The sequence below is a fragment of the Oncorhynchus mykiss genome, chromosome Y, assembly GCF_013265735.2.
Source record: "Oncorhynchus mykiss isolate Arlee chromosome Y, USDA_OmykA_1.1, whole genome shotgun sequence".
In the NCBI taxonomy this organism is placed as follows: domain Eukaryota; kingdom Metazoa; phylum Chordata; class Actinopteri; order Salmoniformes; family Salmonidae; genus Oncorhynchus; species Oncorhynchus mykiss.
Window position 1 is genome coordinate 17436071 of NC_048593.1, and position 14498 is coordinate 17450568.

Here is a 14498-nt window from a genome sequence, read left to right on the forward strand (position 1 = left end):
AGTCAGGTTAAAACCCCTCTGATCAAGACAACAGGAAGTGAATAGTCTTGGTCTACCACAGAGCAACTCCCCAATGCCACTGACCCGTTTAACCATTTCCACCACTAACAAAACACTAAAACAGTCAGCCCAAAAGTTGGTGCGACGGACAGGGAAGGAGGGAGGGCAACCCCGGATTCCCACCTCCGCCCCGCGACCCCCCGCTGCCCTGGCAGCTCAGGGATGGTGCCCACTTCAGACACAGAGGGAGATGAGAGAGGGGAACAACAAAAAAGGAGGGGAAAGAAAGAAGAGGGGACATTTTGACACATCAATGCACTCTGGCAGACATACCTTGATGAGGAAGCTGGAAGGGTCTGGCCCCTCCTACAAACAGCCTGCAGGGGCCAGCTAAGGTCCCGTGGCCTCCTGGGTAAGGCGGCGATGGGCCAGTCCTTCCGAATCCCAGTGAACTATTGCTGCTGCAGCCGCGCACCAGCGTACACAGCCTGTGGCGGGAGGAGGAACATAGTCACAAAATAAGACAATATTCCCTGTTATCTCCAAGCTAGCAATGTTACTACTATGCCACAGAAGAGACTGTGTGTTTATATAAGCTTGTGTGTGTAAGTAATGCATGGCAATGTATACTGAGTGTACAAAACATTAAGGACACCTGATCTTTCCATGACAGACTGACCAGGTGAATGCTATGATCCCTGATTGATGTCACTTGTTAAATCCACTTCAATCAGTGTAGATGAATTGTATTTTTTATTTAAACTTTATTTAACTAGACAAATCAGTTAATAACAAATTCTTATTTACAATGACGGCCTACCCCGGCCAAACCCTAACCCGGACGACGCTGGGTCAATTGTGCGCCGAACTATGGGACCCCCAATCACGGCCGGTTGTGTTACAGCCTGGAATCGAACCAGGGCCTGTAGTAACGCCTCTAGCACAGAGTTAAGTGCCTTTGAACGGGCTATGTTAGTAGGTTCCAGGCACACAGGTTTGTGTCAAATGTGCCGAATAGAACAGCTGTAGACCTTAGTGAAATGCTTACTTACAAGCCCTTAACCAACAATGCAGTTAAGAAAAACGTTTAAGTAAAAAAAAAATAGAAAGAATTAAGGTAACAAATAATTCAAGAGCAGCAGTAAAATAACAGTAACGAGGCTATATACAGGGGGTACCGGTACAGAGTCAATGTGCGGGGGCACCGGTTAGTCGAGGTAATGTGTACATGTACAAAGTGTACAAAGTGAGAGTAGCAGCAGAGTAAAAGAGGGGAGGGGCAATGTAAATAGTCCGGGTAGTCATTTGATTAGCTGTTCAGGAGTCTTATGGCTTGGGGGTAGAAGCTGTTAAGAAGCCTTTTGGACATAGACTTGATGCTCCGGTACCGCTTGTCGTGCATTAGCAGAGGGAACAGTCTATGACTAGGGTGGCTGCAGTCTTTGACAATTTTTAGGGCCTTCCTCTGACACCTCCTGGTATAGAGGTCCTGGATGGCAGGAAGCTTGGCCGCAGTGATGTACTAGGCCGTATGCACTACCCTCTGTAGTGCCAGGCAGTTGGAGGCCGAGCAGTTGCCATACCAAGCAGTGATGCAACCCGTAAGAATGCTCTTGATGGTGCAGCTGTATAACTTTTTGAGGATCTGAATATCCATGCCAAATCTTTTCAGTCCCCTGAGGGGGAATAGGCTTTGGTGTGCCCTCTTCATGACTGTCTTGGTGTGTTTGGACCATGATAGTTTGTTGGTGATGTGGACACCAAGGAACTTGAAACTCTCAACCTGCTCCACTTCAGCCCTGTCGATGAGAATGGGGGAGTGCTCGGTCCTCCTTTTCCTGTCGTCCACAATCTTGATCACGTTGAGGGAGAGGTTGTTGTCCTGGCACTACACAGCCAGGTCTCTGATCATCATTGTCGGTGATCAGGTCTACCACTGTTGTGTCATTGGCAAACTTAACGATGGTGTTGGAGTCGTGCCTGGCCATGTAGTCATGAGTGAACAGGGAGTACAGGAGGGGCCTGAGCACGTACCCCAGAGGGGCCCCTGAGTTGAGGATCAGCGTGGCAGATGTGTTGCTATCTACCCTTACCACCTGGGGGCATCCCGTCAGGAAGTCCAGGATCCAGTTGCAGAAGGTGTTTTGTCCCAGGGTGATGAGCTTTGAGTGCACTATGCTGTTGAACGCTGAGCTGTAGTCAATGAATAGCATTCTCACATAGGTGTTCCTTTTGTCCAGGTTGGAAAGGGCAGTGTGGAGTGCAATAGAGATTGCATCATCTGTGGTTCTGTCGGCGCAGTATGCAAATTATGTGGGTCTAAGGTTTCTGGGATGATGTTGTTGATGTGAGCCATGGCTACAGACGTGAGTGCTATGGGTCAGTGGTCATTTAGGCAGGTTGCCTTAGTGTTCTTGGGCACAGGGACTATGGTGGTCTGCTTAAAACATGTTGGTATTACAGACTCAGTCTGGGACAGGTTGAAAATGTCAGTGAAGACACTTGCCAGTTGGTCAGCGCATGCTCGGAGTACACGTCCTTTCGTTTTTGCTTGTAAACAAGAATCAGGAGGATAGAATTATGGTCAGATTTGCCAAAAATGGAGGACGAATGAGATCTTTATCATGAGATACTCCACCAAAACCTCGAGACTTCCTTACTATTAAATTTTGTGCACAAGCTGTTGTTTACAAATATACATAGACCGCCACCCCTTGTCTTACCAGAGGCGGCTGTTCTATCCTGCCGATACAGCGTAAAACCCACCAGATGTATGTTATTCATCTCGTTGTTCAGCCACGACTCAGTGAAACATAAGATATTACAGTTTTTATTGTCCCGTTGGTAGGAAATACATGATCGTAGTTAGTCTATTTTATTATCCAATGATTGTACGTTGGCTAATAAGATTGACGGTAAAGGCAGATTACCCACTCGCCGTCGGATCCTTACAAGGCACCTGGGCCTACGTCCCCGATATCTGTCTCTTTCTCCTGCGAATGACGGGGGCCTTGTCGGGGTCTGAAATAAATCCTTTGCGTCAGACTCGTTACAGAAAAAATCTTCTTCCAGTACGAGGTGAGTAATCACTGTCCTGATATCTAGAAGCTCTTTTCGGTCATAAGAGACAGTGGCAGAAACATTATGTACAAAATAAGTTACAAATAACGCGAAAAAACACACACAATAGCACAATTGGTTAGGGGACCGTAAAACGGCAGCCATCTCCTCCGGCGCCATCAAGAACTGCAACGCTGCTGGTTTGCTCACGTTCAACAGCTTCAGTGTGTATCAGAAATGGTCTACCACCCAAAGGACATCCAGACAACTTGGGCCAGCATCCCTGTGGAACACTTTCGACACCATGTAGAGTCCATGCCCTGACGAATTGAGGCTGTTCTGAGGGCAAAAGGGGGTGTGTGCAACTCAATATTAGGAAGGTGTCCTTAATGTCTTGTACACTCAGTGTATGTATATACTGACTGTGGGGAGCCATCATGGCTGAGGGAATGAAGGTTCTGCTCCATGCGCTGGTAGTTGGGGACCTGAGTGGGAACGGGAATGGGCACCGACTGACCGTAGTTGCCATAGTTACCACAGTTACTGCCAGAGAACTCACTTGGCCGACTGAAAGAAGAGAGAAAGCGGGAGCTACGTTTAACCATTCCCTGTCTAATCAATGCATTAACAAAGAGAGTGAAACAGCAAAAATACTGAGAGAATATTAACAGACAAAACATTATGTAATAGTGAGAGTGAAAGATAGAGCCCTTGATTTGTGATTGCTTTGGTAGAGAGGGGAGATTGACCTACTGAATAGTGCTGGGAATTGCCAGGGACCTCATGACACAATATTATCACGATACTTAGGTGCTGATACTATGTGTATTGTGATTCTCACGATTCTCACAATTCTATATGGATTCTATATGGATTCTATATGGATTCTATATGGATTCCGATTTGATAATGCAATTTTATTGCTATTTGATGTTCCAAAAATATTGCTCACAGCTGCAGAGAGAAAAGTAGTTTTAAATCAGTCATGGAAATAAGAGCTGAAATATTGGCTCACTATTTAAAAAATATATAGATTTTTTGCTGTGTAGATTGATGAGGAAAACAAATAATTTAATACATTTTAGAATAAGGCTGGAACGTAACAAAATGTGGAAAAAGTCAAGGGGTCTGAATACTTCCCTAATGCACTGTAGTAGGCCTAGCCTGTAGAGATGGGATCCTGCTCTTTTTAATTAAGGCCATCAAAACTCTGTTCTCTCACACAAATGCATTGCCTATAGAAATGTTGCGCAACATGAGCTCATGGGCTTACATGAAGTGTTTGATAAGACTACATTTGCTGATGTCAGAGTGATTAGAGCAACAGAGAGCTGAGTACCAGGCAATTAGCAAGTTTGGTAGGCTACTAATTGACCATCAGCAGCATCAGAGACTAAACGGTCACGTGGAATTTGACTGCGGTCATGACTTGTGACCGCCGGTGTGGCGGTAATCTGGTCACCCATCACTACTACTGACCTAACATATTTTTGTCATCAAGCCTTACAAACGAATCCCCCTACTCTAGAAGGGTATCATTGGCCTGGGCTTCCAGTGCACAATACACATTGACTCACCCAGCTGCCAGAGTGAGGGAACTGGCATTAGCATGTCATGGCTTTAGTATGTCTGAACACTGAGAATAAGTGAATCCCTTTCCAGTAAGAGTGTGATCAGAACTTACCTGATGGGACTGCGGGAGCCACTGTAGGAGGGGGAGTGGGGTGGGGTCTTGCCCTGACTGCCCAGGCCACCAGAGGCCAATAGAGAGCTGAGGAGGAGGAGACAAGAGTTTAGTGGCTCTAATATATTATTAATAAGTAGGATTGTTCTTAAGCCGGTTTCACATTGGCATTTCCCAACAGCATTGTGTACAGGTGCCCACATAAGACCAATGGGCTGGGAATTGCCATGGACCTTGCGATACTTAGGTGCCAATAGGATATGTATTGCGATTCCCACGATTCCATATGTAAAGCAATTCGATACTGCGATTTTATTGCAATTTGATGTTCCAAACATATTGCTCAGTATAAGCCTGCTGCAGAGAGACAAGAGATAGCATGGGAAAAAACATTTTGATCAGTCAGGAAATAAAAGTGCTGAAAACATGGCTTACTATTTAAAAAGAAGAAAAAGCTACAGAATGAAAGATACCTGAGTTTTGGCGCAGGAACAGCTGAGCTATAGATAGATAGACTCAGCAAAGAAAAGTCCCCTTTTCAGGACCCTGTCTTTCAAAGATAATTCGTAAAAATCCAAATAACTTCACAGATCTTCATTGTCAAGTGTTTAAACATCATTTCCTATGCTTGTTCAATGAACCATAAATAATTAATGAACATGAACCTGTGGAACGGTCGTTAAGACACTAACAGCTTACAGACGGTAGGCAATTATAGTCACAGTTATGAAAACTTAGGACACTAAAGAGGCCTTTCTATTGACTCTGAAAAACACCAAAAGATGCCCAGGGTCCCTGCTCATTTGCGTGAACGTGCCTTAGGAATGCTGATGTGGCCAGGGTAAGAAATTGCAATATCCGTACTGTGAGACGCCTAAGACAGCGCTACAGGGAGACAGGATGGACAGCTGATCATCAGACCACGTGTAACAACACCTGCACAGGATCGGTACATCTGAACATCATACCTGCGGGACAGGTACAGGATAGCAACAACAACTACCCGAGTTACACCAGGAACGCACAATCCCTCCATCAGTGCTCAGACTCTCTGCAATAGGCTGAGAGAGGCTGGACTGAGGGCTTGTAGGCCTGTTGTAAGGCAGCTCCTCACCAGACATCACCGGCAACAACGTCACCTATGGGCACAAACCCACCGTCGCTGGACCAGACAGGACTGGCAAAAAGTGCTCTTCACTGACAAGTCACGGTTTTGTCTCACCAGAGGTGATGGTCGGATTCGTGTTTATCGTTGAAGGAATGAGCGTTACACCGAGGCCTGTACTCTGGAGCGGGATCGATTTGTAGGTGGAGGGTCCGTCATGGTCTGGGGCGGTGTGTCACAGCATCATCGGACTGAGCTTGATGTCATTGCAGGCAATCTCAACGCTGTGCGTTACCTCCTCCCTCATGTGGTACATGACCCTCCAGCATGACAATACCACCAGCCATACTGCTCGTTCTGTGCATGATTTCCTGCAAGACAGGAATGTCTTCAGGAAGGATCTCAATCCCATTGAGGTCTGGGACCTGATGGATCGGAGGGTGAGGGCTAGTGCCATTCCCACCAGAAATGTCCGGGAACTTGCAGGTGCCTTGGTGGAAGAGTGGGGTAACATCTCACAGCAAGAACTGGCATGTCTGGTGCAGTCCATGAGGAGGAGATGCACTGCAGTACTTAATGCAGCTGGTGACCACACCAGATACTGACTTACTTTTTTTTGACCGCCCCTTTGTTCAGGGATACATTATTCCATTTGTTAGTCACATGTCTGTGGAACTTGTTCAGTTTATGTCTCAGTTGTTGAATCTTGTTATGTTCATACAAATATTTATGTTAAGTTTGCTGAAAATAAACGCAGTTGACAGTGAGAGGACGTTTCTTTTTTTGCTGAGTTTATATCTATATATTTTTTTTAACAAATCGATAGTTGGAATAAAAGTATCAATATACACTGAACAAAAATAGAAACGCAACATGTAAAGTGCTGGTCTCATGTTTCATGAGCAGAGGATCCCGGAAATGTTCCATATGCACAAAAATATTATTTCTCTCAAATTTTAGGCACAAATTTGTTAACATTAGCATTTCTCCTTTGCCAAGATAACCTATCCACCTGACAGGTGAGGCATACCAAGAAGCTGATTAAAAAACATGATCATTACACAGACAATAAAAGGCCATAACACAATGAAACAGATGTCTCAAGTTGAGGGAGCATGCAATTGGCACCCTGACTGCAGGAATGTCCACCAGAGCTGTTACCAGATAATTTAATTTCTCTACCAAACATCGTTTTAGAGAATTTGGCAGTACGGCCAACCGGTCTCACAACCACAGACCACATGTAACCACGCCAGCCGAGGACCTCCACATCCGGCTTCTTCACCTGCGGGGTTGCCTGAGACGAGCCACCTTGACAACCGATGAAACGGTGGGTTTGCACAACTGAAGAATTTCTGCACAAACTATCAGAAACCGCCTCAGGGAAGCTCATCTGCACGCTCGTTGTCTTCACCAGGGTCTTGACCTGACTGCAGTTCAACATCGTAATCGAAACCGATTTCAGAGGGCAAATGCTCACTGTTGATGGCCACTGGCACGCTGGAGAAGTGTGCTCTTCACAGATTAATCCTGGTTTCAATTGTACCGGGCAGGTGGCGTGTGGGCGAACGGTTTGCTGATGTCAAAGTTGTGAACAGAGTGCCCCATGGTGGTGGTGTTATGGTATGGGTAGGCATAAGCCACGGAAAACGAACACAATTACATTTTATCGATGGCAATATGAAACCGATTTCATATATGAATGCACAAAGATACCGTGACAAGATCCTGAGGCCCATTGTTGTGCCTTTCATCCGCCGTCATCACGTGATGTTTCAGCATGATAATGCACAGGCCCATGTCGCAAGGATCTGTAGACAATTCCTAAAAAATAAAAATGTCCCAGTTCTTCCATGGCCTGCATACTCACCCATTAAGCATGTTTGGGATGCTATGTATCGATGTGTACGACAGCGTGTTCCAGTTCCAGCCAATATCCAGCAACTTTGCACAGCCATTGAAAAGAAGTGGGACAACATTCCACAATCAACAGCCTGATCAACTCTATGTGAAGGAGATGTGCTGTGCTGCAAGAGGAAAATGGTGGTCACACAAAATACTGAGTGGTTTTCTGATCCACGCCCCTACCTTTTATTAAAGGTTTCTATGATCAACAGATGCATATCTGTATTACCAGTCATGTGAAATCATGAGATTAGGGCCTAATTAATTTATTTCAAGTGACTTGATTGAGTAAAATCTTTGAAATTGTTGCAGGTTGCGTTTATATTTTTGTTCAGTGTAAAATCATCCTAAATAATATTACGATGTGTAACTGTATCGATTTTTGCCCCCATCTCTAAAGACCATGCCCATTAAACTCACCCGCTGTTCATCAGACTGTCGTGGAACACCTTCCCAGTAGGCCCGTCACAGGTGAGCTCACCTGCTGAGAAACCATAGCAACAGGTCAAAGAGGAATGACCATACAGCCAAACTGATGAACCTCATAATCATCTCAGAAAGTGGACTACACTGCTATTATACCTTCAGAATGAAAGTTATCAAAACAACTTCTCTCACAACCTCTGGATTCTATACACATTACAGACTGAAGAGCAACAAGAACACCACTTAGTGGTTGAGGAATGAGGATGCGCTTACTGGGAAAGTGGACGGGCACCATTACAAAGTCGTCTGTGTCACAAGAGGAGTTCTTGCTGCTGCAGCCACCTCCAGACGAGTCCTTGAGGAGAAGGCCAGGGGCATCCTCGGTAGGGGAGGCAAGGGTCTTGGCGCGGAGCTGCTGGACCTCAGCCAGAGACTGCTGCAGAGCGAGAGCGAGAGAAGCTATGACCACAGCACTGACACTGAACAACCCACTATATAGTACACTACCGGTAGTACACTAACGTTCAAAAGGTTGGGGTCACTTAGAAATGTCCTTGTTTTTGAAAGAAGAGCAAACGGGTTCGAACCAGAATAGAAAGAGTGGGAGGCCCCGGTGCACAACTGAGCAAGAGGACAAGTACATTAGAGTATCTAGTTTGAGAAACAGACGCCTCACAAGTCCTCAACTGGCAGCTTCATTAAATAGTACCCGCAAAACACCAGTCTCAATGTCAACAGTGAAGAGGCGACTCCGGGATGCTAGCCTTCAAGGCAGAGTTCCTCTGTCCAGTGTTTGTGTTCTTTTGCCCATCTTAATTTTTTATTTTTATTGGCCAGTGAAATTGCTTTTGATTTACAACTCTGCCTAGAAGGCCAGCATCCCGGAGTCTCCAGACATTTCACGTGTTTTCATGGGTGATTCGCTTCGACAACTGTGATGCAAGACCAGGCCAGCCATCAACAAGACAGCTGGCAGCGATCAGAGGGGTTTGGCACAAGTGGGTGGAGCGCCTGCCACTCATCTATAACCCAAGTCCAGACATCACAGTGGATGAGCATCTGGTCGCTTTTAGGGGAAGCTGCCCATTCAAACAGTACATGCCAAGCCAAAGATATGGGCAGCATGTAATGCCAGGACAAGTTATGCCTGGAACATGCAGGTTTACACCAGGAAACCTGCTGACGGTGTTCCCAAAAGGAACCAGGGGAAGCGGGTAGTCCTGGAAATGACTGCAGGTCTCCAGGGGCACAACATAACATGTGACAATTTCGTCACCTCATATGGTTTTGGTCAGGAGCAGCTCCAGAAGAAAATGACCATGGTGGGGACGGTCAGAAGGAACACGCCTGAGTTGCCTCCTGCCTTACTCACTACCAAAGACAGGGATCTTTTTTCCTCTAAATGTGCCTTCACCGATACACACACTCTTGTGTCCTACTGCCAAAGAAAAAGAAGAACGTGCTACTGATGACAACTCTGCACTGGGATGCCGCTGTGAATACCTGGGAGGACAAGAAGCCCAACACTGTCCTGGAGGTATGTTACTTTTTATCTTTCAAGTCTCATGTACTTTTTTTTCTATTACCAGATTGTTTTATCTGCACCATAAAAATAAGACATGTTGTTGTTAGGTGAAATGTTTGTTGAATTTGTGAACAATTTGTGAATTCAATTCTATTCATTTGAATATGTAAATATGTTTTCGATGTGATAAATTAAAAACAACGCTTTGATGCAATTTTTCACGTTACTATGCAAGACATGAAGTACCACTTGTACAGTGGGGCAAAAAAGTATTTAGTCAGCCACCAATTGTGCAAGTTCTCCCACTTAAAAAGATGAGGCCTGTAATTTTTTTCATGCCCTGCCTCCAGTCCACTTATCGATATCTGAACAAGAGAGCCTCATCGAAATTTCAACAAGCGGTTCTGTGAAAATTGAATTTAATGAGAAGCCACTGCCAGATTTCTGGATTGGGCTGCGCTCAGATTATCCTGCCTTGGCAAATCGCGTTGTGAAGACATTGATGCTCTTTGCAACCACGTACCTATGTAAGAGTGGATTCTCGGCCCTCACTAGCATGAAAACTAAATACAGGCACAGACTGTGTGTGGAAAATTATTTAAGACAGACTCTCTCCAATACAACCTAACATTGCAGAGTTATGTGCATCCTTTCAAGCACACCCCTCTCATTAACCTGTGGTGAGTTATTCACAATTGTCGATGAACAAATAAGGTTTTATATGTAAGATGGTTAAATAAAGAGCAAAATTATTGATTATTATTATTCCTATAAGAGCCCTTTCTCACTTCCCATAAGCCGGGTTGAGACTAAACTCACACTCATTCTTATGTTTAATAAATGTTTAGTGTGTGTGTGTGTGGCAGGCTTACAATGATGTCAAAAAACAACATTTGAGAGTGTGCTGACCCTGGTGCTAGAGGGGGTACGCAGCTGGAAGTTGAATGTTTGAAGGGGTACGGGACTATATCAACTTTGGGAACCACTGCTGTAGACTAACCAGGTGAAAGCTATGATCCCTTATTGATGTCACTTGTTAAATCCACTTCATGAAGGAGAGGAGACAGGTTAAAGAAGGACTTTTAAAGCCTTGAGACAATTGAGACATGGATTGTGTATGTGTGCCATTAAGAGGGGGAGTGGGCGAGACCAAAGTTTTAAGTGCCTTTTAATGGGGTATGGTAGTAGGTGCCAAGCGCACTGGTTTGTGTCAAGAACTGCAACGCTGCTGGGTTTTTCACACTCAACAGTTTCCTGTGTGTATCAAGAACGGTTCACCACCCAAAGAGCATCCAGCCAACTTGACACACATGTCAGAAACATTGGAGTCAACATGGGCCAACATCCCTGTGGAATGCTTTCGACACCTTGTGGAGTCCATGTCCCGACGAATCGAGGCTGTTCTGAGGGAAAAAGGGGATGCAAATTAATATTAGGAAAGTGTATAGCATGCACACAAGCATGTATACACACACACACTCACCGGTGGGGAGGCTAAATGTGAGTTGGAAGAGCTGCTACAGGAGCTTGCTGAAGCAGAGCTGGGAAAGCATGTCATGGTCACAGCAGGAGCTGTATCAAAGAAACATATCAATATAAATTCTCTAAATAATAAATACATTCATTAATTTCTCACACTGTCCTCGTCATATGACAGATTGGTTCGGATGTTTCAATTAGGGTTGAGAAGATGGCTGCATAAGGACCGTTACTCACTCTTCTTCATGGACGAGCTCGTCTCTAGGAAGGGGTGACAGAAGAACTCCTCTACAATGACAAGAGATAAAGATTGAAAGTGAGGAACTTGCTCCTCAATTTTAAATAATGAGCACTGGTATGACCCCTGTGAGTGTGGCCCCACTGACCGAAGTCCATGCGGTCCTTGTGGTTGCGCTGCAGAAGACCCAGCAGCAGATTCCTCAGGTGACAGGAGGTCTCTCTGGGGATGCTGGGTGGGGAGACAAAAGTCACCATGAATGCATGATGGTACTGCACACTTCATTCCTGCTGTAACAATTGATCGGGGGCCTGTTTTGCATTTCCCCACAAATGGTTCGTGTTAGGATTGTGGTAGCTGATCCTAATCAAATGTTAAAAGCAGTGCGTGAGACTATGATAATCATAAGTCATTTGTAACATATCCTGTGGTCAAATCCAGTCTACCACAGCATTAGTTAATTAACATGGAAGCACCATTCAATACACACTCATGTGAAAGGAATCTGTACTCTCTATCTCTAAAAACACACACAACTATGAGAGCTGATCAACACTGACTTGGGGCTGAGGTTCTTGTTTTTCTCATAAAACAGCCGGAGGTCCTGGGGACTGCTAGCCTGTGGGTAGCACACACAGACAGATACACACAAATGTTAACAGAACAAATGAACTGTGCAAACTTCAGTGTTCGCATGCACGCAAGTTAGTTTAAAAAGGGAGTGTAAAGATCTGAAGAAGAAACACAGTCAGCTGATCCTGTCTGGCCAGTTTGGGTTACTTGCTTTCCTAAGAGCCTTAGGAAAGGCTGGATAAATAGTCTTGTTGTTTTAACTCTAGCTTGTCTACAGTTTGCGATCTCTCACATTATGTGGAAAGAAAAGCCAGTCTATTCGGGCTAAACCTAAGAGAAAACCAAAGCTGATTGCCGTCACGCCAGTCTTAAATATTGTATGACAAGTCAAAAACAAACTCTCTCGCTGAATGACCCCTTTCTGCATCGAGTGGATTCATTTTAAAAATTCAAACACAGCCCCTTTGATTAAGCATTTGAGATCGGTATATATGGGTATGATTTGAGTCCTCTATCATGAGGACTATGGTGCTCACCTGAAACGGGGCTTTCCCAGTCAGACACTGGAACAAAATGGTACCGATGCTCCACAGGTCAGCCTTGGCATCATAGTTCTGAGACATGATGACTTCAGGTGCCTGGTGGATATGGGGGAAACATTTCAGAGATGCACACACGACACATGTCAGACACGGTACCTAATGGGACAGATACACACCCTCTGCCTGCCTATGGTCAGGCTGTAACTAGAGGTGCTCACCATGTACATAGGGGACCCACACAGAGTGGCAGCCATCATGTTGTTCTGAAGGTAGCGGGCAAACCCAAAGTCAGCTGGAAAGAGGGATAGAGGAAGAACAGCAAGGGGGGGGGGGTAAAAAAATAAGATGAAATAGCAATGTACAAGTGGAGACCACAGCTGTGCCCTCAGATACTCAGCAAAACCTTGGGGCGATCACAAAATGTTTGCAATGAGTGGAAAAATGTAATACCAGCTGGGAACGACTGGAGAGGTTACAGTGGAGAGAGAACTCAATTGATTTTCCACTGAGCCACCAAGAGGACCAGTGACTGGAAGTTTTGTAAGAGATTTTTGAAACCTGTCATCTTACTCTTAATTGACAGGCACTGGAACACCTTTAAATTATATTAGTAACGGTCCTACTTCAGAATATCACACGGTCACAGGGAAAACAAATCACCAGTGATAGCCTTTTTAGCTAACATTCAAGATCAATGGGCAATGAGAAATATCCACACAAAAACACATGTCGTCATCATCACCACTAACTAACTACAGTGTTGCACTGTTAACTTCCTTTCAAAGTGAGTGATACACACACAACTGTTTAAAGATGCACTATGCAGAAATCCCTCTGCCATTTCCTGGTTGCTAAAATTCTAATAGCTTGCCTAACTTCCGTTTATGTGACAAAACAAGCAAGTATAGTGTAGAGAATCTAAACAGCTGTAAAATATATTTTCCATAACCAAAAATATTGTATTTTCAGCTACTTGAAACTGGTGTACAAAACCAAGAGACAAAATAAATTACTTTTGTTGGTTATCTACCGCTTTTTAGACTTGCTTTCAATGAGAATGACAGACCAATAACTCACATTTCTATGTGCTTTTTGTTGGGTCGCCCAAAAACAAACTTATTGCAGCTCTAAGAGTTTGTGTGGGTGATCTTGGAGCTGAGGAACTTTCAACAGCGGCATGAGGATTATAACACTGAGGTATGCTTCAGCCTTCACAAAGGCAATACATTCTGTCTGCAGGATAAATGCCACCTTGAGAGATATCTGTTTGAGTTTTAAACCCATACAAAAAAATACTGCTCTTTTGTCTTCAGCCCTGCACTAATTCATTCTTCACACAAGTGTGATTATCAGCTATTACATGAGTGTCAATTAATTCGGTGGAAAGATGGAACTCTTGTCGCTATAATTTATATGATGCATTAGTGCACGTGCATGCACCACCACACACACACGAGAAGTATTCAGACCCCTTGACTTTTTCCACATTTTGTTATATTATAGCCTTATTCTGAAATTGACTCAATTGTTTTTTAATCAATTTGCTCCATAATGCAGGTATTTAGAAATGTTTGCATATGTGTGTATGTATGTATGTATGTATGTATGTATGTATGTATGTATGTATGTATGTATGTATGTATATATATATGTGTATGTATGTATGTATATATATATATATATATATATATATATATATATATATATATATATATATATATATATAAAATAATAAAAAAAATAAAAAAACTGAAATATTACATTTACATAAGTATTCAGGCCCTTTACTCAGTACTTTGTTGAAGCACCTTTGGCAGCAATTACAGCCTCGAGTCTTCTTGGGTAGGATGCTACACAAGCTTGGCACACCTGTATTTGGGGAGTTTCTCCCATTCTTCTCTGCAGATCCTCTCAAGCTCTGTCAGGTTGGATGGGGAGCGTCGCTGCACAGCTATTTTCAG

At 44.2% G+C, this 14498-nt stretch overlaps 1 protein-coding gene across 8 annotated transcripts in view; it reads right to left on the minus strand.

The window, feature by feature from the left end:
• Positions 1–14498, minus strand: part of LOC110509735 (serine/threonine-protein kinase ULK1) — a 49160-nt gene that overhangs the window by 7666 nt on the left and 26996 nt on the right. For 6 of the 8 annotated variants that reach the window (XM_021590809.2, XM_021590807.2, XM_036967306.1 and 3 more), the window contains 11 exons: positions 12756–12829; positions 12532–12633; positions 11983–12041; positions 11571–11653; positions 11422–11472; positions 11189–11277; positions 8454–8616; positions 8175–8238; positions 4745–4831; positions 3484–3627; positions 334–488 (listed from right to left, as the gene is read on the minus strand). In XM_021590809.2, coding sequence (XP_021446484.2) covers positions 334–488; positions 3484–3627; positions 4745–4831; positions 8175–8238; positions 8454–8616; positions 11189–11277; positions 11422–11472; positions 11571–11653; positions 11983–12041; positions 12532–12633; positions 12756–12829 — 1071 coding nt within the window. The remainder of the gene's footprint in view (positions 1–333; positions 489–3483; positions 3628–4744; positions 4832–8174; positions 8239–8453; positions 8617–11188; positions 11278–11421; positions 11473–11570; positions 11654–11982; positions 12042–12531; positions 12634–12755; positions 12830–14498) is intronic. The other 2 variants (XM_021590808.2, XM_036967305.1) reach the window with 1 other exon arrangement.